Consider the following 26740-nt stretch of genomic DNA (forward strand, 5'->3'; position numbering starts at 1 on the left):
TTTTATTCAAGTAATTATGTTTATTAATATCATTTTTCAAAAAGTTTGGATTTGATAGTCAAGACAGGTCAACTATAGTTAGTAATATATTAAAAATATATAAATGTTTATGAAAAATAAATGTTTAACACTTTATTAGGTAGCCACATTATCATTACGCAAGATGTCACACTCATATGAAACACAAAATATATATATATATATATATAGATAATAATAATAATAATTACAAAAGTATTAAATTAGTGCCCATTACAAAGTAGTCGTCTCTATTTAAGGGTGTATCGGGTTTAGTTATCATCAATTAGAAACCATTCAGTCGTAAATCATTTCACTACAAGTGAAAAAATATGACGATGCCGATAAATCTTCCATCTGATTTGCAAGAGGAAGTTCTCTCTAGAGTTCCAATGAAATCTCTTGCAAGGTTTAGAGCTGTGTGCAAGCAGTGGAACACTCTCTTTGTAGAGGACAGGTTCCTCGCGAAGCACTATGGTGAACATCATTTTCTAATTGGGACTTGTTTTGGTGAGATTACTTCTCTGGACATTAAAGACAATACACTCAGCCCCGAATGGTAGTCCATTTCGCGTGCGATTACGATTCAAGTGCGGGTGCGATGTGATTTGGGAGCGATGCGATTAGGTAAAATTGTGAATGGGAGTCCGATTCGGGTGCGATGCGGTTATATCATATTTTTGAATGGTAGAGCGATTGGGATACAACTTGAGTGTGATTAGAAAACAAAATTACTAAATTAACCTTTAATTATATTATCTTCTATTTTCAGTTTCCTTTGACATTAATTTAATTTATAATATATGAATATTACTAATATATAAACATTTTTTGAATTAGATTTATACATTAATGATATATGTAACTAACTTTCATTCTAAAATAAAATTATAAGTAGATAAAGTGATAAACTAATATAATTCTGAACAAACTGTCTTTACAACAAAAAGAGATTTTAAAATTCAAAAAAATTGTAGAAGGAATGAAACACAATTCTCAAAAGAGTTTGTCCACAGCTATTGCCTTGAGAACATCAACTGCAGATCATGACGATATTCTTAATCAGACACAATCAATACCCAACAGAGCCATAAAATGGTTCACACTACTGTACAGATAAAAACTAAGAACATCTAATTCAGCTCGTTCATTCACAATCATAAGAGAACAATCTCTAGATAAAAATAGTTAGGATACTCACATCCGACTCTCTCAGCATCAACCATACGGAGATCAACAGGAATCTCAAAAGTGAACTATGTAGAAGCATGAATCTCTTTAATGTTGTCACTCATCTATAAACAGGGTAAACATACAAAAGTAGATTGCTAGAGAATAGGTGCTAAGGTTAATGGCTAATTATATTTTCTACAAAAATGTATAAGGTTAAACTTAGACTTACTTTGAAACGAGTTTTTTTGCCCGTCATTCTCTCTAGGTATTCTATCTTCTTTATCTCGTCCGGAAGTGTCATGAAGATTTGTCGTCTCTGTTCATTTTTTTCAAGAAACACAAGGGCAGCCCAATACAACTCACCTTGTTTGTTAAGAAATATCATCTGTTCAAGCACCTTAACACATGCAGCAGAACTGTACGTATAAAAGCTCTCTCTACCTCCCATAAAAAATCTTCCTTGGTCCTCAATAAGATCTAAGACTCGATCCCACTGATTTTCTTTGGACTGCTTTCTAGATGATTTAGGTTGTTTGGATCTTACCCTCTTACCATTGTTATGAGGTTGTTCAGAATTTTGAGCTTCGGGAGAGTTGTTAAGCTCAATATCTTCAACAGAATTTGTTTCAAAAGGCAAATGACTTGCTCCATCATGGTGTTGCAAACCATCATCACCAACTGAAATTGTCTCCTCAGAAAAAAGTTGTTCAATAAGTGGAATATCTCTTATGGGATAGTTACAAAGAGTTTTCGCTTCAGGTTTTTCCTACAATGGAGAGAGACAAACAAAAACATTAGTCTAAAATAGATTATACAAATAAGTTTACTTTAGTTAATAGAATGTACCTTGATTAAATTTTCCCACCAAGAAAAAGGCATTTCGATTGCTCCAGTTTGTTCACAGAATCTCAGTTCAGATGAATCAGGTATAACCCGCTTGTATGATTCATGTTGTCTTTTAACGGTGTCTAGACGATTCCTGAACTTGTCATATTTCCAGTCTAACCCAAACCTTTTAAAAAACTCAGCCCTAAGGTTCATCCTACCAATTTCTGTTAAGCATTTACTTTGCCAATTCCCTTTCCTTTTCTCTTCTACACAGATTTCCAAGTGCCCACGGGCCAAATTAGGCGGCCACTTAAATCTTTTCCTATCAGTAGTTGGATCATCTATAGATTGTTCCGATCTATGTTGCTTTGTCATTTTCTTAGCTTCTACAACTTATGAAAACAACATTATTAGAATCAAAAGACACAAATTTTGAAGCTTTAGACATAATTAGAATCAAGAGAAACAAATTTTGAATCATGATACTGTAGAATAGGTCCACAATATAATATTAAAACCAATACCCAACATTAAAAAGAAGTAAAGAATTTATTTAGACATTTAGTCGAACACATGGTATGCAATATATATCAAATTTAACCTACTCAATCAAAACATTATAAATCCATTACCACTAAATTTTTTTAATGAATGTCAATATCAGTTACTACAATTTTATGATCAAAGATCCTTAAAACTCAAATTTTTGAATTGGTGAGAAAAGTAAACATACCGATTAGAGCATGAACGCATCAAAAACACGACAACAATGATGAAGAGGCACTGATGATGGAGAAGATGACGGTGACAGAAGACGGTGGTGGCTAAATCGCCGGCAATGATGGTGGTGGCGAAAAATCACCGGCGATGATGGTGTTGAAGATCCGACAACGATGATTTAGAAAAAAATGTTTCATCAAATATGTATTAGAGTCTTTGTAATTCTTCCCTTGAATAAGGGTAAAATTGTAAATCATATATTAAATAAGACTTTGCCGCACCACAATCACAGCTCGAGAGTGTGATTCGACGCCTTTTATATTTTTACTAAACTCATCACGGTCTGCACACACCTGAATCATGTCACAATTGAGCCGGAAGATCATTCGTTGGTGACCCTGTGATTAGGGTTGTCACACCGGAGCCGTACCGGACTTCCATTCAACCTCTTATACTGCTCCAAAACCTTTCCGTCGGAAACATTCGTCCAAAAAAGTTGCAACAATACATTAACGTGTATAAGATAGGTCACTGCGACGGTGTATTGTATTATGTATTGAGCAACCAAATTTTAGTTTGGAACCCATTATTAAAACTTTCAAGATGGATCGAATGTGACTGCAGCGAATTTTTTGAGCTAGATGAAGCGTCCGGCCTTGGATACATACGCCGATCATCAAGTATCTATGATTACAAACTCGTAAGGTTTCGATGTCCTCGTAACTCCAAAGGTAGACGTACAACGGTTGAAGTCTACGAATTCACCTCTAATATGTGGAAGACTATAGACATTAGTTTTGATTGGTTCCTTAGAGTACCACTGGCGAGTGTCTCTTGAGAGGAACTCCTTACTGGATTGGTCTTCGAGAAGACAATACGGCTTTTATACAAAGTTTTGATTTTACCAAAGAAAGATTTGAACCTTTGGATCAACTACCTTTTAAGTATGTTGAGGATAATTTTATTGCACTAGATATTTTTAAGGGAGATCGGCTTTCATTGTTACACCAATGTTCTACAACAAGGGAGATAAACATATGGGTGAAAGATTGTATCATGTCTTGGACCAGGTTGATGACCGTGGATATACCAGAACTTCAGGTATTATATGAACGTCATATAGTTTTGCCGGCAGTTTATTTTGTTGTCAAGGATAATGAACTTGTCATATCTGCTATAAACAGTGAAAGAGGATTTCTAGACATTTACATTGTGAGAAAGAAAGACTTCCAGAAAATTGAAACATACTTGGGGTTTTGTGTTTCTATTGCATGCAAGTATCGCCCGAGTCTAGTTCGGCTTCCGGGGTTTTCGAAACAAAACACGAGTCCGATAGGCCAATGGAAAGAAAACGATCTAAGTAGTTTTGTAATTATTATTACTTTTGGTTACTCCGCTTATCTATTGTTCCATTTTCCGTACGTGATGCTCGTCGCGATCTTCACTCACCAACATTTGAAAATTTCCTCTTTCTCGTTGTTTAAAATTAATACCTGCCCTGGAATGTTCTAGTTACTTTCTTCATATTGTTCTCCCTAATAATGTATTTCCTTTAAATTCATATGTTCTTCGTATTTTGTTTTGTGTTTTATTGTTAATTTATAATATGAGTTCAAGCTTTCTTATAGTCATTGTTTAGAGCCATGTATACAAATTGATCGTATATTTTAACAACTACAACAGCTCTTAACTATTCTTGACAACTCCATCTTAACAAAACATATACTTCCACCTGGGCCTAATTTATCCGTAGCCTATCAGAATAATGGCGATTGTATCTTTGAGAAGAATTCACTGGATTGGTCTTCAAAAAAAGTATACAATGTTATGATTTTTCCAAAGAAAGATTTTATAACCTTTGATCACCTACCATTTTAGTACGAACTTTTTGATTAAGCTAATAATTAATGAGTGATATGACGAGACTTTCTTTGTTTTCTTTTTTTTTCTATCGGTTTACAAGTTTTCATTAATTATCTATCATCGCCCAATACACACTTTACATGTAAGAAGACACGATTGCAATTGTCTACAACTTTATGTGTTGTTCACAGATTGTCTAGTATATATGCATTCTATATATATAATATTTTGAACGCGTACATGCATGCGTTATGTGGATATACCGTACATATTTCTCATGTGCATACTAACTATGTCTTTAGAAAAAGAAAAAGAAAAAAACTATGTCTTTACATTTTGTTTGGGTACTACATAATTACATATATACAGTGTATATAAATCTTTTATATTGTGCATTGTATATTATTTATTAGTTATTATCTTATACTAGGAAACATAGGAGGACAATGTTAATGAATGAACAATAGCCTTGTTTGCAATGTCAACATAACTGAGAATACAAATCATAATAAGAAGTGAATGCGTAAAGTAGAAACAAGAGAAACATACCGATGTTGCGATGCATCAGTCCAAGTCAATCTGTTCAACTTATCCGACTCTTCATCCTCACAATTCCTGAACGAACGAAGAAGCTTACGAGTAGATCAGACGCCGTTAAGACTCCTTTGAGTCTTCCTTCACAAAGCAGCCGACTAAACGCCACCGTCACAATAACGTCGTTACGACTTTACTATTTAATTTATCTCTGGGTCCATTAATTTATAGTAACATCTAAATGTTCCTCTTAACGTTTTAAATTGTACAATTTAAACCAAAATTAACAAATCTCACAAATTGTTTTTAGTAATAATGAATTTTTATTTAACTAAACTGTCTACAATTTGTATAGTTCCATGATCAAAACCATTGTTCTCGTCTCTATATATAGTCCCATTCCTCAAGGAATTATTGAAGATTTAGTTTTTTCAAAATGACTTAAAAAGTAATTTGATAATAGAATTTGTGTTAGCTATTCTCTTCACTCTTTTACCTTTTTTTCTCACATGTTTTACCGGGCTTTAATTTTATGATAGCAAGAGATTTTACGTGAATGATGTAAGAGCTATAAATAGATTTAACAAAAACAAAGGAAGAAGTTAAATAGAAAAATTGGTGTTTGGTAGGGGATATATATTGTGGTAGAAAACAAAACCCAAATATTAAAAGCCTGAAGTTTTGTATGGTCACGATCAGTGTCATCCATATATATATAGGGTTGAAACCTCGTAGCAGTTAGATCAAATCCGTCAAGTTCGTCGTGTTTCACTCATCAGCTAGCATTTATTAGTTGTAACGAGTAGAGCATTTGTCTAATTAGAATACCACTTAAACACTATATATTACCAAAACCCAATCTTATGGAACAAGTCAGTTTAGCTCATCACAAAACCTATAGTTTCGGTCTTGGTAAACATAATATATATATATATATATATATATATCCTTGGAACACATTCACTTAGTTAGTAAATTTACTATTATGACTCTTTTTTACCATATATGGATATTAATTGGGTACTAAACAAAATTTGGAAGTCATTACTAAACTCATAACATATATCAATCGCCAACAAAAAAACAACAACAAAAACTTTTAAAATAACTGTATACTAGATACTAACTCGCGGAAAAGCGCGGACTGAACTTTTTTTGATGAAAATTTGTAATAATTTATTTTGTTATTATGTTATTTATAATAGTTTGTGATTAAAAATTTGGTTTGATTATATTATAATTTTTATATTTAAAAATTTTTATTGAAAACCTTTCAGTAAAACATTTGCATGTAATGAATAAATTTGTTTAAACCTTTGTCAATTAAACGCAATCCTTGCTATAGTTGTAAAGTAAGTAAAAATATATAACTAACATGTAAAAATAGCAACTAAATATGGCTAGTGAAGGTTCTGAAAAATCTCTTTGAAAACAACATTCATTTATTTTTTCTGTGGTTTCCCTTTCTTGTCTGTAATAAGCACCTTCAAACCTGCTTTTGATTTCATGACCCTAGACATTGCCCCATAGAGTTGTCCATGAGAAAAAAACCGGTCTTGGCAAATACAACCCTACAGAAGATAAACTCTGGTCTTGGCTTTTGTTGTTGGTCAAAGCAAAAGCAACTGAAAAAGGAAATTGTCTTCGACGCATCTTGAAAGGCAACCTAGTGTCCAATAGCGATAATAGCATCCTAGGAATAAGCACAATGTGACCAATTCTAGTTCCTATAATGAACCTAGCTTCTAAAACATGATCAGCCATCTGAGTTATTTGTAACCTAGTTCCATTCATCAACCCTCCATTTGGATTTATATTTACATCATTACAGGGCAACATATCTCAAGTCTAAGACTATGATTTGGTAATCCCGATACTTTGATAGTATTCAAGAAATCTGGATTATACACTGGATTTTTTTATTTATTTTGTTATAAGAGTCAATTGAATCATAATTTAGATAAACTCTCTCTTCACTTATAAGCAAACCAGTAAACAAAACAAAAAAATAGAGGAATGACAATCTTATTTCAGTTACGAGAATAATTGATGAGATATTAGTTTAGTAAATGGATATTTTTTGGAAAGTATATTATTTATTTTTCTTCTTCTCTCTCTATTTGAAACTGAGTAATTCAAACAAATAAAATAAAATAGGGAAAACTAACAAAGAAATTGAACTTAATTTGAAAACAATTATCTGTATCTTTTTTTTATAAAAATAAGCATTTAATATATTTAAATCTCAACTTAGTTTTATTTTTGTAAAGAATAGTGGCTAAAAGATAGATATAACTTTTAAAATAGATAAGATACTATATCTATATGTTTTATTTTTATTTATTAATTTTTAAAATTTAAGCTGTGAAACAGAACTGTTATATATTTTATTTGATTAGATTTTTGATACAAATTTGAAGCCTGAAATTTTTTTGATAAAATTTGTAGTTGTAGATTTTATTCCATTAGATTTTCTAAAATCTTAGCTATTAATTTTTTTTTTAAGTATGAATTAGTTTTGATTCTAATAGATTTTTTTCTTTTACTTTTCTACTATTTTTTTTTGATGTTTCCCCGATTTTCGTTTTTTAATTAATTATATTTATTTAAATTAATTGATTAATTTTATTAAGTTTTTCTAATAGCAATTGAATGTAATTTTTTTACACATTTTAAGATTAGTCTCATATTTGTACTTCTCAATTAATATAGTAAGATACGTAAGAAATGAGCTAAGCATACATTATAATTACATCAACATTTGGAGTTTCATACTACGATTATTAGGTATACACACTTAGAAAACATATTCTCTATCTTAGGAAATATGTTCGTATAGAGAAGAAAGTGGTCATTGCTTCAAAAGCTGGAAAGCGGAAGTTAACACATCTCTTCGATCTTATTGGTCTTATTACTAAATTGTGTTATGTTGTACATTAGAGAATCACTTTCATTCAACTAATTTCCATCTTTTCTTTTATTTTCTTCCTTTACAAAAAAAAAAAAAAAAATACAAAACCAAATCAGACACAACATTACATGCTAAAATGAATAGCAACTTGTTGAAATAAATTCATATAAAACTTAATTTACAGTTTGTATACCTAACCCCTAATTTCATCAAAAAAAAAAAATCAAATCAAAAGCATATGGAAATCAAATAAAATAAAATAATAAACTTATCCAAGGTGGTCTTCACTCAGCTTTTTGATGATGTTCCCCAATATCACCATACTCTTGTTAATAAATGTCCTCTCTTTCTTAGTAGTGTTTGCAGGAGAGAGACCGACTACATCAGAAGTCTTTTGTCTACTCTCGCGGCGGACAATATGAAATCTAAAATCATTATAAGTTTATTATATAATTGTCTCCAGGTCCATTAAAATGTAAAAACATCTAAATGTTCATTACCTTTTTAAATTGTACAATTTAAACCAAAATTAACAAGTCTCACAAATTTTAAAGTAGTGTAATAATAATACCAAAATAGTTTTTATTTAACTGAATTGTCTACAATTAGTATAGTTCCATGATCAAAACCACTATTCTCGTCTGTATATATAGTCCCATTCCATCTCATTTGATCGATTATAGCCTTCACTTTGATAAGAACATCAAAACGGTTTTGTATTATAAGTGCACCTTCTGGTCTAAGAATCCTTTGCATCTCCGATAGTATATCACCATGTCACATCTATTATAAGAAACAACAACTAAAAAATCATTATACATTTGATTACAAAATGTATACAGTTAAACTTCTATAAATTAATAATGTTATGACCATTACATGTTCTTAATTTATAGAAATAAATTAATATTATTAATTTACACTATTATTAGTTTATAGATAATTGTTTAAATTTAAAAAAATTATGAATTGAGAAAATTTTAGACATGTTATACATTTTATGGTTTTGAAACTCAGTTTTTAATATTTAGAAATATTATTGACAAGAAATTACAAATACTATAAACAAATTCAATTATGTACATAACATACATAAATTCAAATTATGAGTGTAATACTATCAATTATTGTATTTTAATAGCCTATAAAACAATTAAAATGAAAATGATGTATATCTATAAAAAAAAACTTAAAAAAAAATTAGCTACTTTTATGAAATGTTATAAAGTATTTTATTTTTTTATAGTTTGAAAATACAACATAACAGTTATTTTTTAGATATGAGCTTTAGGAAAAAAATCAAAATTTTAAAGCATACACTATTATATCAGCATATATATATATATAATGTCAATTTACATGATCATTAATTTATGGTATTATTGGGATCATATTTTACATAAAAAAAATGTGGGAAATTTTCAAAAATATTATCCTGTTGTCTTATCATATTTATTAATTTATTAATTTATTTTTCATAGAGGTTTTATTTATATCAAAGTTTTCAAGTGACCGACGGATCTTACTTGTCTACGTACAAACTGAACACACCATTGGCATGAATCAGATCATATGTTCGAGGGTATGTAGAGAAAGCTTCACACCTGAAAAAAATCGAAAAGAAGTATAAGAAGGTCCAGTTAGATGATATATGAACCTTTTGAGTGTTTTACCAGTTCATGTAAGTTCCATTGAGACCCCGATCGTACACAACACCGAGTGTATTTGGTTTGAGATCAAATGGAACCACATTCATAACCCACATTGGATATTTGTTCAAGGCTGCAGCGAAACCGCCTAATCCAGCGTTCAAATCCATGATGTTTCTGTATTTCCCATTGCTGAGAAACTTTAACTTGGTGTCATAGCACAAAACTCTTCTTTGCCAAAGGTTAGTGTCAGCTTTGAAGCTGGCAATAGTTGTTCCCTGTATCGACCCGGTTTTAATACGTTGAGGCACGTGGTTTAGTCTCGCCGGCCAGTTTCTGAGAACGGTCTTGTGTGTGTCGTTGACATCTGCAAGAGGAGTGATGCACGGCTTCATCTCTTTGTACCTATTATCACAAAAGATGCAACTTAATCAACCTTCCAGCTTCTAAAAATGCAGAGGAAAACGTAAAGATTTGGAGAAAGTAAGGTCACCATGCAGCATCATGATCATTAGAAGAGCAGAATCCAGGAAACTTAAAGAGCTTGTAGCCTTTGTCTACACTGCAAATGATTAGAAGGCTTTCTCCATATGACAATCGGGTAACTTTCAGCAATCTTCATCCAACAAAGTCTTCTAAAAACATCATTTAGTTGCTCCATCTGGTAATGCAACTCCTTGGAATCTCTCTTCTGGTTCTTGGATTTAACCTTTGATGTTACTGGTGGTCCAGACAGCACCCAACATCCATTAGGACGTAGGACACGATCCACCTCCATCAAGTAAAGCCCATCTGGATAAAATGTTCTCTTTTTCAGTATCAGAAGCAGAGTAAACCAAGCAAGGGATCCAAAAGACAGTGAAATAAATCAGATAAACATGTGTATATTAATATACACGCACCATAAGCAGTCCAATTGACAAGGCATCTAGAACAATGGACCATGTCGAAAGACCTCGACGGGTAAGGCAGCTTATAAGTGCTTAGAACACTGAGCATAGCAGGGAGTCCACGTTCTAATGCAAACTGAACTTGAGCCTCGTGTATATCCCGCGGTGCAACGGACATTGTTAAAATGTTATAGTTCAACGGAAAGGCTCCAAAACTCGTTACCTGACATTCGAGCACAACAAAATACAAGATAATTCCATAGTAATCGAGAGTACTAATACTCCAGTATAATATCAAGAGTAGTTAAGTTCTGGTTCTTATTCATGTAAGAACTCACACCACATTCAATATCTAGAACTGTACACCTGATACTCCCAGAGGCCAAAGGCAAAACACTCAGAATCGCATCAACATAGTCCTTCACACCACCGGGAAAGGAAGTCCCGCCTCCGGGGAAAACAAAGCGGTCTCTTTCAAGCCTAACCCAGTTCTGAGACTTTTTAAACTCAGCTAGCTTTTTTAATGGAATGTTCTTGAACCAAGCATAGCTTCTACTTTCAGGCCACGGAAAAGGCGTTTTGTAGCCAGAGGGCTTTTGGACCAAGCACCTGAACTTCTCTTGAGCCAAGTCAGGACATTGCCTCTCCCTCCGGTAGTGTCTCTCAATGCTGTATTGTCGTGCTGTTGATGGATCGTGGCAGGTCACACAAACAGTCGCAAAATTTGTTGGTCGCAATATGGTTGCTTATTTGCGACGGATTTAGGACTATGTAATATAGTCGTATATTAGCGACATTTGTGTGACCGTATATGGTAGTTGCAGTTTCCGACTAAACTGCAATCAAGTCTATTTGGGGACATTTTTGTGACTGTATAGAACAGTCCTAACATTTTTGTGATTGTATAGAATTAAGACGGTTTTGGGACTAATGTAAGAGTCTGTGTTTAGCGACTATGTTTGTAATTGTATTGGTCACGAAGTAGTCACATTTTTTGAATTGGTTTGGTCACAAAGTAGTTACATTTTTTGAATTGGTTTGGTCACAAATTTGTCACGGTTTAGCAATCCTAAATATGATTAATTTCGGATTTTGAAATAATATTAATCAAAAAGAATGATGATTTAAGGTACTAATCATGCAAACTTATCATCCTAAACAAAAAGATCCTCCAAAAAGTATTCAAAAGCAAAACAAGTTCATAAAAAAAAAACAGGGAATTGCAACACATTCAGTTGGAAGCAGTATTAGAGGAAGGGGAATTGGCAACTGGACTGGAGGCTGGTGTGGTGCCTGGTGTGGTGCCTCCGTCAGTGGGTTGTGCATTGGTTGCAAGTGCGGTAGCTGGATGGGTGGTTGCAGGTGTGGATGATTCAGGAGGAGAAACCATAAAAGCTTCAAACTCATGATTTTTTTCTTTCATGAAGAGGAAAAGCCTCTTCAGCTCAGCTTGAGACTCTCGGTGTTCCTGATCACGCCGTGCATTCTCAGCCTCGTGTTCAAAAATCTTACGCCGAAGTTGATCTTGAAGCTCCCCAATAGTTGATGGAAAAGCGCTTGCATAACTCTCTGTCCTTTTCCTTTTCTTTAGTGTCTCCACAAGTGATCCAAGTCCAAAAGGGTTGCCTTTGTGGTCTGTATGAGTACACTAAACCAAGAGATAAACATTCAGTAATCATCACAGACTAAATGAAACCAGATTTAAAAAAAAACAGACAGAAACGAATTTACCTGAAGGAAGATTTCATTTCTTTCATCAAGGGAAAGATTATGATGTGTTGAACTCTCTCAACCATCTGGACCATCTTCCTCCGTTTCAGCTTGTCTCTCTTCTATGGTCTTCTCATACGTCTCAGCAACCTGTTTGGCTTTCTGATCCACAAATGTTCCATCCGGACGAGTGTGTGTTTTAAGAAACACTTCCCCCAATGACACAGGACGCCCCAACTCTTCCTCCTACAATGATAGTGAAACAGATTAAATCATGGAAATATCAGAAAAACTTTGAGCTGAATTCGACAAAAGAGAAGTCTTACCATCTCTTGATGAATTTGGACAAATGATTTATGACCAGCTAAGTGTTTGTGCACTCCAAGACCTCCACGATCAGAGTTTCTGCACTGTGAAGCATTCTCACTCTTCTCAATTGCATCAGGGTGTTCCAATGTTCCAACATAAGAGGCCATAATTTTTCACCAATCCATGGTGGTTGTACACCACTCCTCTTAGCTTGACTGACAATTCCTTTCATCCTTTTCTTGGCTATCTTCAAGAAACCTGCTTTAACGAGCTCAGTAATGCCGATATTCCAATTGTTCCGCTACAATAACACAAAACATAGTTAGCAACAATAACAGAAATAAGGAGTAAACCTTACCGCAAATGTCCTGAAATATCGCTCTTGAATGGGCAGTGGCGTAACCTTCCAACTGTAGTAAGGCCCATCAAAATTTCTCCTCAATATTCCAGAAATCGCTCGAGACAGCTGACCTTTCTGCCGGTTAAACATGCTACATAAAATGAGTAAGTCTACTACTAAATATGGACTTGAAACAATTGAAACAAACTATTGAATATCAAACAACCGAAACAACCGACACTTAAAGCAACAACTATACTTATTGAATATCAAACAACAACTAGAATTATTGACACTTAAAGCGATAACTACAAACTTAGACTTATTAAATATCAAACTTGGACACTTAGACTTGTTGAATATCAAACAACAACTAGAAACTTAGACTTATTGAATATCAAACACTTAAAGCAAGAACTACACTTATAGACTTATAGACACTTATAGCAACAACTACAAACACTTATAAACTATTGAATATCAAACACTTAAAGCAACAACCTCGCACTTATAGACTTATAGACACTTATATAGCAAAACCGAGTAAGCAACCTAGTAATCGACATTTGGATCAAAAGCAACCGAGTAATCAACAACTACACTTAACTTCTACACTTCAAGAAACTTAAAGCAAAAGCAAAGGAAAGAGTTTTATACCATAGCGTTTCGACGCCAGGGATAGGATGCTCAGACAAGAGTGGTAGTCGTTCTCGACCTGGAAGTCTTAGCAAACCATCCAACAGATCTTGGTGGTAATCGAAATTTGGATCTTGTTGCTCTTCACCATTATCTTCCTCTTCACCATTATCTTCCTCTTCACGATTAGGGTTTTGTTGCGGTTGATGAGGAGGCAGTTGCTCCGGTTTATGAGGAGGCACTTGGTGAGGATTTGCCCTCCGCGGTTGATGAGGAGGCGGCTGATGAGGAGGCAGTTGGTGAGGATTTGTCCTCCGCGGTTGATGAGGAGGCAGTTGGTGAGGATTTGTCCTCCGCGGTTGATGAGGAGGCGGTTGATGAGGAGGCAGTTAGTGAGGATTTGTCCTCCGCGGTGGATGGGTACTCGGCGGTGTAAGTTCCCTCCGCGGTTCAGGATCTTCCCTCGACGGAAACTGAGAAGGTCGAAGCCTTACCCTTAGGAGGCATTAGATCGAAGGAGAGGAAGGAGAGGATGGAGAGAATTGAGTGATTAGATCGAGAAGGAAAGGATTGAGAGATTAGATCGAGAAGGAGAGGAAGGAGACGATTGAGAGATTAGATCGAGAAGGAGAGGATTGAGAGAAGGAGAGGATTGAGAGGATTGAGAGAAGGAGAATTGAGAGGTTTTCGAGAGAAAACCCTAGATCGAAATGGAAAAGAAGGAAGAAGTGTTTAATCGTTTAATGGGTTTGCCTAGTTAATAACGAAACTACGTTGCAATTTCGTCGCACATCAGTCGCATCCAAAATAATTGGGGGGGAGGGGGGGGGGGAAACGCCAAAATTAATTAGATTAATTCCACTAGTTAAGTGGTGGGAAGATATACCGCCAAAACACGGTAGCAAATCAGTCGCAATGTGTGACTATTTTAAGACTACCTTACTAAAGTCACAAAATAAAAATCTTGAATTCTACAAATTATGAACAATATAAATCACTAAGAAGAACTCATAGTAGTAGTATAAAGTACTTGTAATAGTAAGATTTAGTAAACCAATGTTTACATTACTGAGTTTTGATTTTTCTTCATTGGAACACATTCTTATAAAAGAACATGTATTGAAATTTAATACTTTGAGAAAGTTATTATTGATAAGGTGAGCAAAACAAAGCATAAACTTCAACCTAAACATGTAGATGAATCACAAATGTGAAATTTTAAAATAAAAAATAAAGAGAGTGGCTAAACAGTCTTAAAAGAGTAGTTAAATCAGGTGTTAGTCGCAAAGTCTTCAGATATTTGTCACAATATAGTCGCAATTTGTGACTACTTTGTTACTTATTAGGGGTAAAAAAAGTGGACGCAAATAAGTCCTCTTTTTGCGACCATCATTACCGACTATAGAGCTGGTCACAGAGTAGTTGCAAAATTGTGACCATTATGAGACAAATTTGTTTTCGACGCAAAATAGTCCTAATGTAGTCGCTTATTTGAGACCCTTTTATGACGTTTATGTTTCGTCGTTAATAAGCGACGTTTTTCTCTCCAATTTTTTTGTAGTCGCTTAGTCGTCGCAAATTAGTCTCAAAAACGTTGCTATATTTTGCGACTAAATATGTAGTCACAAACTGTAGTCCCAAAATGCAGGTTTTCTTGTAGTGATCCGCGAACCGGAATCCAGGTTTGGGAGGTGCATCGGTCGATGCATGCTCGGTTTCGAGCGGACGAGTTTAAGTTTAACGTTGAGTTTTGAGGTTAGGAAAACCCTGAAAACGTGTATAAAAGGTATTTGTCGTTTTGTGGCCGAGGTTTATCCACTTTTGAGAGAAAAAGAAGAGAGGAAGTGTTATTAAGCGTTCTTGGTGAGATTCTTGGAGTTTGGTGGCTGTTCTTGGGAGATCTTAAGCTAGAAACGTTGTAGGAGCTTGCTAGGAGCGTCGATCTTTCGTTTTAGAGTCAGATTCCTCTTTGGCAAAGGTAAGTGCATGATCATGGCTTATCTAAGCTAAAGATTTCTCTGATCTGCTTGTTTATGTGTTTTATGGCTTGTTAGTTCGTTGTTGGGTCGCTAGAGGCTTTGGGAAGCTTTTTGTGGCTTTGGTTTGTGTGTTTTGGTGGTTTAGGGATGGAGATCCGGCGAGAAGCTTCGGGGGGAAACGGTGTTCGACATGTGCATCGGTCGATGCAATGCGAGGACGATGCGGATTGATCCAGAAGCATCGGTTGATGCCATGTGGAGGCGTCGGTCGATGCAATTAGGGATTTTATGCAATGTCGAGCATGCGTCGGTCGATGCAGTGTGTGTGTCGGTCGATGCAACTCCAATTGGTGTCGGTCGATGCATGGATTGGTGTCGGTCGATGTAGAGTCCTGGTTTGTTGTTGTTTGGTTATTGATTGTTGGTTGATGGTTAGAGATGTCTCTATTGCTTGTGTGTATAGTCCAGTAGATCAGAGGATTGCCTTACTGAGTGTTTATAAAATACTTTTGCATCTCAATTTGTGTTTGTGGTACAGGTAAAGGCAAAGTGTGATCGTGGATTCAAGGCGATGAGGAGAAGGCTTGATTGATTGTGGTCTAGCTATTGTTAGGTTGCTAGGTTAAATTGATAGAACATTGTAGGATGTTAGAATTGCTATTTGCTCGGTTGGTTATTGGATTATTTTTCAGTTGGATTTTATTTGATTATAGGAAATGTTTGGTTATCCGCCGTTGATGATTTTTGTTAGGTTGATAGTGGGTATGAGACCGCTAGAGAAGTATTATTATTATTAAAAAAAACAGGAAGGGTTGTTTCACAACTCTAAATTGAACGATTGCAACTTTACAGAAAAAAAACCATTACAATTAACAATCGCAACTTTTTGTAAAACACACATAAATTTTCTACAGATTTTTTTGGAAAATTATCCAAAAGGTACGATTGAAAAATCACAACTTTTAGTGCCATTTATTCATATTGCTATTATATATAGGTATTTTCATTAAATTTTTATATAAAAAATTAACTAAAAGTTGTTAATTAGATTCATCATTTCAAAAATCTTTTGTTAAATCAAGAATTGGAGGAATTTTTTTACTTTTAAAAGAATGAATGCTAGAGAATAATTTAGAGAACTGTAAAACCATTGGGATTGAAATTTTTTATTATTTTGTGTCATGAAGAGAAAATGAAAACAGTTCTAATAGATAAATATATATAGATTTCAAAAGATACGAATATTCGAATAAACACAACTCTACAATGAACAATCGCAACTTTACAAAAAAAAACCGTTACAATGAACAATTATAGCTTTCTATAAAACTTACCATTTAAATTTTCTATAGATTTTTTGAAAAATTATTCAAAAAATACGATTGAAAAAACACAATCTTTAGTGATATTTATTCGGATTGCTATATAAGATTTATCTCAAGCGTGTTGCTCCCCTTCTTTTTTTTTTGCTTCTGAACAAGAACATAAATTACCTTTATCAATTTTGGTTTTGGAATGTTTTTTAACATAGGGAAAATAAAATTTAATTAGACGACTAAAGTAATGAATTACACAGCTAGCATTGCCAGATTTATATATTCCGTGTACTTCCACTACACGTTTTTACTAGTTTAAAAAAGTTGTGAAGTGATTAAGAAAAAAGACCAAAAAAACAAACAAACAAATTCTACAGCTATAAAATACATATTCTCTAACCTCTAGCTGTACATATTCTTTTGCTTCATCTCAATAACGAGTTAAAAAAGATGGCTTTGAGGACACCTACTCTTGTTTGTTCGACTTGCTAATACGGATCTTTATGCACTGAGGACACAAGATCGTGGAGGTACATTAAATTATCATTTAATTACGAGTTAGTCAAAATATACCTTGGTTAATCTTTTCCATCAGGAAAAACTTTTAAGACAGCGCAATTCAAATGAGACACGCACATGCATGTCACGGCTCGTTTTATTAGTTGCAAATCAACTAGAGTAGTCCACACACATTACTTTCCCATCGACGTCTACACATTGAAAAAATATACATAAATAGTAATCCAATTGAATTTTCTAATGCAAACCATGTACTTAATGGTAAGAATGAAGATTTGAATCGTTACGCTTAAAGACCATACATTATCATATGTTTTCTTGTTCTACAAACCGTTTAACCGGATTCGTATCTTGTTTATTAGTACTTGTAATCCTATTTCAAAAGTATATAAAACCAAAAGGAAAGTTATCTATTAAGTTACTAATTTTAATAGGAAATATGTGCAATTAATAAGAAAAATATTTGCAATTTAATTGCAATTATTATTTATTAAAATCATATAGTAAAAAGAAATTTATACAGAAAAATGATTAAAGTGTAAAAAGGTTTAATGTGTTAAAATTAGTGATTAACATAATATAAAAAATAAGAAATTAATGTAATTTTTTTAAGTTTTTCAATCTGTGAATGATTTGATAGCTTATTTAATATTATCTTATTTAGTAACTCATGTGATCACGACACTTGTCAATTTTAACAATTAAAGATTTTGTCATGTATTATACAAATTTTAACATATTTTCAAATTAAAAGAAATTAAAATTTTAAACAATTTAATAAATATAAAAGATAGTTCACATATGTATATAAAAAATAAAAATACTTCTAATTTTTAATTGCTAATTCTATAAGAAAAAGAATTAAGAAAATTATACAATTAATTACTATAATACCAAAATTAAATAAATTCTACTGTTAATTATTAATCCTAAAAAAAAAGATTGTAGATAATCACTTTTACATAAACAAATAGTCTTCCCATGATAACGTCTTTGAATTTTTGATTAATTTATGATAATGTTAGTATAGTTTTATTTAAAATTAGTTTGACAAGTAGTAAAATTATTACTATGAGATTACAAAATATGAAACAAACTACTTGTATTTTTTTTTACAAGTAGTAAAATTCTACAACATGATTTCATACAAAGGCTTCAGTATCTCTTCTTTTCCTATTTCCGGTTTCCTCCAACTTTTTCCGGGTAAATTTTTTGAAGTTCTTACATGTTCTGATTGTAGGGTTTCATCAATCACATATCTCTTCTTCTTGCAATTTACAAACTCTGATTTCTGGTATATTTTGTTCATCATTGTTTAATCAATCAATATCTATGTCTCCTCAAATTCTTTGTTTATATTTTAACAACCGGAACAAGTTTGATAAAGAACTTGAATTATATCAAACAGATTCATAACTTCAATTTTACTTCGTCTGTTATGCAAGTGTTTGTATTTTGTTATTGAAGTGTTTTCTATTTCAAAATCTTTCAGTTTACATGGTTGGCGGTTCCAACACCACAAGACCGGACCACAATGACACTTCTCCCTTCCTCTGTCTTCCAATCTTCGTTTCTTCTACAAGTTCTTTAGTTTGCTATTGAAGTTTCAAGGAATTTTGGGTGTTTTATGTCATTTATGTAGTTGTATAGTAAATTTGGAACGTGGATATAGAAAGGTAAAACTCCTTAGAGATCATTGTATTGATTAGTTATGTATATATCCTACAAAGTCGAGTCTATCTAAACATAAGGAGATATATACATATCTATAAAGATTTATGTATATCTTATCTAACACTCCCCCTCAGATTAAGCGGGAGGTTTGCGAACGCTAAGGCTGTGTCTAAAAGCAAGGAACTGGGAGGAAGGCAGTCCTTCTGTGAAGACATCAGCAAGCTACTGAGCTGACGGGACATGAAGAACACACACTTGGCCAAGAGCAACCTTTTCTTTTACAAAATTGATATCAATCTCCACATGTTTGGTGCATTGATGCCACTACAAGAAATCCTGCATTTTAGAACTACAGTTTGTGACTACTTATTCAGTCGCAAAATATAGCGACCTTTTTTAGACTAATTTGCGGTGACTAAGCGACTACAAAAAAATTGGAGAGAAAAACGTCGCTTATTAACAACGAAACATAAACGTCATAAAAGGGTCTCAAATAAGCGACTACATTAGGACTATTTTGCGTCGAAAACAAATTCGTCTCATAATGGTCACAATTTTGTGACTACTCTGTGACCAGTTCTATAGTCGGTAAGGATGGTCGCAAAAACGTCGCATATTGAGGAATTATTTGCGTCCACATTTTTTACCCCTAACAAGTAACAAAGTAGTCACAAATTGCGACTATATTGTGACATATATCTGAAGACTTTGCGACTAACACCTTATTTAGCAACTAACACCTGATTTAGCTACTCTTTCAAGACTGTTTAGCAACTCTCTTTATTTTTTATTTTGAAATTTCACATTTGAGATTCATCTACATGTTTAGGTTGAACTTTATGCTTTGTTTTGCTCACCTTATCAATAATAACTTTCTCAAAGTATTAAATTTCAATACATGTTCTTTTATAAGAATGTGTTCCAATGAAAAAAAATCAAAACTCAGTAATGTAAACATTGGTTTACTAAATCTTACTATTACAAGTACTTTATACTACTATTATGAGTTCTCCTTAGTGATTTATATTGTTCATAATGTGTAGAATTCAAGATTTTTATTTTGTGACTTTAGTAAGGTAGTCTTAAAATAGTCACACATTGCGCTTGATTTGCTACCGTGTTTTGGCGGTATATCTTCCCACCACTTAATTAGTGGAATTAATCTAATTAATTTTGGCGTTTTTTCCCCCCAATTATTTTGGATGCGACTGATGTGCGACGAAATTGCGACGTAGTTTCGTTATTAACTAGGCAAACCCATTAAACGATTAAACACTTCTTCCTTCTTTTCCATTTCGATCTAGGGTTTTCTCTCAAAAACCTCTCAACTCTCCTTCTCTCAATCCTCTCCTTCTCTCAATCATCTCCTTCTCGATCTAATCTCTCAATCGTCTCCTTCCTCTCCTTCTCGATCTAATCTCTCAATCCAATCTCTCAATCCTTTCCTTCTCGATCTAATCACTCAATTCTCTCCTTCCTCTCCTTCGATCTAATGCCTCCTAAGGGTAAGGCTTCGACCTTCTCAGTTTCCACCAACGACAAATCCAGCGCCGATAACGAGTCCATCGCCGAGTACCCATCCACCGTCAAGGGAAGATCCTGAACCGCGGAGGGAACTTACACCGCCGAGTACCCATCCACCGCGAAGGACAAATCCTCACTAACTGCCTCCTCATCAACCGCCTCCTCATCAACCGCGGAGGACAAATCCTCACCAACTGCCTCCTCATCAACCGCCTCCTCATCAACCGCGGAGGACAAATCCTCACCAAGTGCCTCCTCATCAACCGTCTCCTCATCAACCGGAGCAACTGCCTCCTCATCAACCGCAACAAAACCCTAATCGTGAAGAGGAAGATAATGGTAAAGAGGAAGATAATGGTGAAGAGCAACAAGATCCAAATTTCGATTACCACCAAGATCTGTTGGATGGTTTGCTAAGACTTCCAGGTCGAAAACGACTACCACTCTTGTCTGAGCATCCTATCCCTGGCGTTGAAACACTATGGTATAAAACTCTTTCCTTTGCTTTTGCTTTAAGTTTCTTGAAGTGTAGAAGTTAAGTGTAGTTGTTGATTACTCGGTTGCTTTTGATCCAAATGTCGATTACTAGGTTGCTTACTCGGTTTTGCTATAAGTGTCTATAAGTCTATAAGTGCGAGGTTGTTGCTTTAAGTGTTTGATATTCAATAGTTTATAAGTGTTTGTAGTTGTTGCTATAAGTGTCTATAAGTCTATAAGTGTAGTTCTTGCTTTAAGTGTTTGATATTCAATAAGTCTAAGTTTCTAGTTGTTGTTTGATATTCAACAAGTCTAAGTGTCCAAGTTTGATATTTAATAAGTCTAAGTTTGTAGTTATCGCTTTAAGTGTCAATAATTCTAGTTGTTGTTTGATATTCAATAAGTATAGTTGTTGCTTTAAGTGTCGGTTGTTTCGGTTGTTTGATATTCAATAGTTTGTTTCAATTGTTTCAAGTCCATATTTAGTAGTAGACTTACTCATTTTATGTAGCATGTTTAACCGGCAGAAAGGTCAGCTGTCTCGAGCGATGTCTGGAATATTGAGGAGAAAGTTTGATGGGCCTTACTACAGTTGGAAGGTTACTCCACTACCCATTCAAGAGCGATATTTCATGACATCTGCGGTAAGGTTTACTCCGTATTTCTGTTATTGTTGTTAATTATGTTTTGGTATTGTTGCTAACTATGTTTTGTGTTATTGTAGTGGAAGTACAATTGGGATATCGGCATTACTGAGCTCGTTAAAGCAGGTTTCTTGAAGATAGCCAAGAAAAGGATGAAAGGAATTGTCAGTCAAGCTAAGAGGAGTGGTGTACAACCACCATGGATTGGTGAAAAATTATGGCCTCTTATGTTGGAACATTGGAACACCCCTGATGCAATTGAGAAGAGTGAGAATGCTTCACAGTGCAGAAACTCTGATCGTGGAGGTCTTGGAGTGCACAAACACTTAGCTGGTCAGAAATCATTTGTGCAAATTCATCAAGAGATGGTAAGACTTCTCTTTTGTCGAATTCAGCTCAAAGTTTTTCTGATATTTCCATGATTTAATCTGTTTCACTATCATTGTAGGAGGAAGAGTTGGGGCGTCATGTGTCATTGGGGGAAGTGTTTCTTAAAACACACACTCGTCCGGATGGAACATTTGTGGATCAGAAAGCCAAACAGGTTGCTGAGACGTATGAGAAGACCATAGAAGAGAGACAAGCTGAAACGGAGGAAGATGGTCCAGATGGTTGAGAGAGTTCAACACATCATAATCTTTCCCTTGATGAAAGAAATGAAATCTTCCTTCAGGTAAATTTGTTTCTGTCTATTTTTTTTTAAATCTGGTTTCATTTAGTCTGTGATGATTACTGAATGTTTATCTCTTGGTTTAGTGTACTCATACAGACCACAAAGGCAACCCTTTTGGACTTGGATCACTTGTGGAGACACTAAAGAAAAGGAAAAGGACAGAGAGTTATGCAAGCGCTTTTCCATCAACTATTGGGGAGCTTCAAGATCAACTTCGGCGTAAGATTTTTGAACACGAGGCTGAGAATGCACGGCGTGATCAGGAACACCGAGAGTCTCAAGCTGAGCTGAAGAGGCTTTTCCTCTTCATGAAAGAAAAAAATCATGAGTTTGAAGCTTTTATGGTTTCTCCTCCTGAATCATCCACACCTGCAACCACCCATCCAGCTACCGCACTTGCAACCAATGCACAACCCACTGACGGAGGCACCATACCAGGCACCACACCAGCCTCCAGTCCAGTTGCCAATTCCCCTTCCTCTAATACTGCTTCCAACTGAATGTGTTGCAATTCCCTGTTTTTTTTTTATGAACTTGTTTTGCTTTTGAATACTTTTTGGAGGATCTTTTTGTTTAGGATGATAAGTTTGCATGATTAGTACCTTAAATCATCATTCCTTTTGATTAATATCATTTCAAAATTCGAAATTAATCAGATTTAGGATTGCTAAACTCTGACTAATTTGTGACCAAACCAATTCAAAAAATGTAACTACTTTGTGACCAAACCAATTCAAAAAATGTGACCACTTCGTGACCAATCCAAATTACAATAATAGTCGCTAAATACAGACTCTTACATTAGTCCCAAAACCGTCCTAATTCTATACAATCACAAAAATGTAAGGACTGTTCTATACAGTCACAAAAATGTCCCCAAATAGACTTGGTTGCAGTTTAGTCGGAAACTGCAACTACCATATACGATTACACAAATGTCGCTAATATACGACTATATTACAGAATTCTAAATCCGTCGCAAATAAGCGACTATGTTGCGACCAACAAATTTTGCGACCGTTTTTAGCGACCATCGCAAATAGTTGCTAAGAAGTTGCAAAACCCTTTTTTGCGACTATTGAACGACGATTATTGGAGTCGTAAATGACATGTTTTCTTGTAGTGTGCTGAACCGGGTTGGAGGACAAATAGATGGTAGAAATGTTGTCACAGTAAACGATTGTAGCGTGATGCAATGGAATATGCATTTCCAACAGAAGAGTGCAGAGCCATGTGGTCTCGGAAACGGCATTGGCAACGCCGGGGTACTCAGTCTCAACACTCGAACGAGAGACTGTGTGTTGACGTTTGGAGGACTAGGAAATGAGATTATCTCCAAGAAAAAAACACAATAGCCGGAGGTCGAGCTGCGAGTAGACGGACAACATGCCCAATCAGCATTAGAATAAGCAACAAGGTCATTGACTGAATTGACTGAAGAGCGATAAATATGAATGCCGTGACGTGACATGGCGAAGAATACGCTTAAGCGCTTTGAGATGAGAATCCCTAGGATCATGCATAAACAATGTTCCACTGGCGAGTGTCTCTTTGTAAGGAACTCCGTACTGGATTGGTCTTCGAGAAGACAATATGGCTTTTATACAAAGTTTTGACTTTACCAAAAAAAAGATTTAAACCTTTGGATCAACTACCTTTTAAGTATGTTGAGCATAATTTTATTGCACTAGATATTTTTAAGGGAGATCGGCTTTTCATTGTTACACCAATGTTCTACAACAAGGAAGATAAACATATGGGTGAAAGATTGTATCATGTCTTGGACCAGGTTGATGACCGTGGAAATACCAGAACTTCCGGTACTATATGAACATCATATAGTTTTGCCGGCAGTTTATTTTGTTGTCAAGGATAATGAACTTGTCATATCTGCTATAAACAGAGAAAGAGGACACCTTCTAGACATTTACATTGTGAGAAAGAAGGACTTCCAAAGATTTGAAACATCCGTGGGAAATTTTATTTCTATGTCATGCAACTATATCGCCCGAGTTTAGTTCGGCTTCCTGGATTTTCGAAACAAAACACGAGTCTGATTGGCCGACGGAGAAAAAATTAATCTTAAGTAGTTTCGTATATATTTGTGGTGGTTTCTCCATCTATCTATTTCTCCATTTTATGTGATTAATTAATACCGATGATGTTCTAATTACTTTTTTCATATTGTTCTCCCTAATGATGTATTTCCTTTAAATTCATATGTCCAATTCGTATTTTGTTGTGTCTTTTATTATTAGATTCTAATCTGAATTCAAGCTTTCTTATACCTTGGTTTCATATATATATAATTTTTATTTTGTACCAGCAGAGGAGAAGCAGATAACAATGACTTAAATATGATAAAAACTAGACAGCTAATATGTATGAAAAAGTTATATATAAGTTATTAATGCAGCTTATATAATGGCTTAGAATAAGCAAATTTTTGGTTTAACTCTTAGAGGCTCTCGAGACCTGTATTGTTTGTATATAAGAATATGATAAACAATTTTTGTTTCTTTCATACCACCTATGGACTACTATCCCTTACTTGATACACTATTGCATAATGATTTTTCATCGATGATGTGTTAAGAACGAAGGTAAAGAGACCATGCACGAACGAACATTAGTATTCTTTTGAACTAGATATAGATGATATTATTATTTGGCTATATATTAGCTAGATGATAATTTATCATGTATGTAATATCTAATTACAGATTTAAACTCTAATCCAAAATCAAAACAAAATAGGCACATGAATTTAAAATTCGTTAACTTAATAAAATGTTAATTGTCAAATCTATCCGGGACTTCTCACCTAGTTCTCTAATTCACAAAATTAATATACATTCCATATGTAAACTTGAATCTATTTATTCCTTGTTTTGTGACATTGCTCCAACACTGAGAGCCGGTCTCCTTTATATATCTCCAGTGCAATAAGATTCAATTCTTCATACCTGAATGGTACGTAGCTAATCAATGGGTTGGAAACCTTTCTTTGGCAAATCAAAGCTTTGTAGGAACGCTGTATGGTCACCAAGAAGACCAATCCAAGAAAGAGTTCCTCTCAAAGAGAGCATCGACAACGGTATTCTAAGAAACCAATCAAAACTGATCATATCTATAACCTACCATGTCTTAGATGGGAGTTGGTCGACTTCAACTCTTGGAGGCTTGTTTATTGAATTACTAGCACATCAAAACCATATGATCATGTAATCACAATGGCTTAGCCGCTGAGATATCCAAGGCTGTAAGCATCATCGTATTCGTGAAAGTCGCTACCGCATTTGACCCATCTCGTTTCTTTCAGTAACGGGTTCCAAACCAAAAGCTGGTTGTCCATGACACAGAACAACAGACCATCGCAGTGCACAATCTTGTAAACCGCCTTGATTGATCGGTCTGGGCGGATTCTTCTAATGGTAAGGTCTTCGATCATCAAATACGGAGGATCAACCACGTTTTGCATCTCCTCAATGACAATGCCCACCGGAAGAAACCTTTGCATCATGTTTGATTATAAACCGATGTTCACCATTATTAATTACTCTAAACAAAATATACTATGGTTAATTATTCTAACCATCATTAATAATTAATGTACACTTCTTATTTTTCTCCACCAGGAAGGACAGCGTAATTCAAATGAAACCCCACGTGAAACGCACATGCATGACACATCGAACGTCATTTGGGATCAATTAATTAATTACGGACTTGAATTAAAAAAAAAAATCAGCGTCGTAATTAACCGAAAACACGGCTCGTTATGTTAGTTGCAAATCAACTAGAGTAGTCCATACATCATTTTCAAACGGGTTTGTTACTTTCCCATCGATATCTACACATTTAGAAGAAAAAAAAAACATAAAACTAAATGTAAAAAGAAAAAAGAAAAAAAAGCAGTAGATTTGAATCGTAATGAGTAAAGATCATAATCATATCATATGTTTCCTGTAGAAACATCTTCTAACAAGTTTTAGATTATTATTACATTTGCCATTTCAATACAAATTTGAACTAAAACTGCCTATGTGTCTCATATCAGTACCAAGTTTACAAAGCAAAATCCAATTTCTTTGTTAGAACGATATCATTTATTTTGAATAAAGTGATATTTAATTTTCTCCTAGTTTCGGTAGAGCTCTCCTAACGATAATGCGTGGTAGGTCAGGTGGCACTCAATTGGACCTACAATGCAATGATACGTGGCAAATCCTAAGCATGTGTTCTCAACTCCCGCCAATTAATTCCCGGGTCGAACGGACCGGAAAATCAGTTCATCGCTTAAACTTCCGAATTTTCAGACAAAAACAAATACTAAAACTTAGCTTTGTAACT

General features: G+C 34.5%; 1 protein-coding gene and 1 pseudogene across 1 annotated transcript; both read right to left on the reverse strand.

Moving 5' to 3' along the window:
* On the reverse strand, window positions 1015-2394 carry LOC104783991. The gene is made up of 5 exons (XM_010509075.1): window positions 2038-2394; window positions 1736-1957; window positions 1421-1507; window positions 1220-1274; window positions 1015-1055 (listed from the first exon to the last, which is right to left on the reverse strand). Exons 1-5 carry the CDS (start codon window positions 2392-2394, stop codon window positions 1015-1017), a joined length of 762 nt encoding a protein of 253 aa, XP_010507377.1.
* LOC104783992 lies at window positions 8630-12772 on the reverse strand (annotated as a pseudogene).

Source organism: Camelina sativa, chromosome 4 (assembly GCF_000633955.1).
Source record: "Camelina sativa cultivar DH55 chromosome 4, Cs, whole genome shotgun sequence".
In the NCBI taxonomy this organism is placed as follows: Eukaryota; Viridiplantae; Streptophyta; class Magnoliopsida; order Brassicales; family Brassicaceae; genus Camelina; species Camelina sativa.

Excerpts from the sequence above, each read along its gene's own strand:
- LOC104783991 (XM_010509075.1), bottom strand. The coding sequence starts at position 2,394 with ATGACAAAGCAACATAGATCGGAACAATCTATAGATGATCCAACTACT. Across the intron at positions 1,958-2,037 it reads GGTGGGAAAATTTAATCAAG|GAAAAACCTGAAGCGAAAAC; the intron begins GTACATTCTATT and ends TCTCCATTGTAG. Across the intron at positions 1,275-1,420 it reads GCAAAAAAACTCGTTTCAAA|TTCACTTTTGAGATTCCTGT; the intron begins GTAAGTCTAAGT and ends GCTTCTACATAG.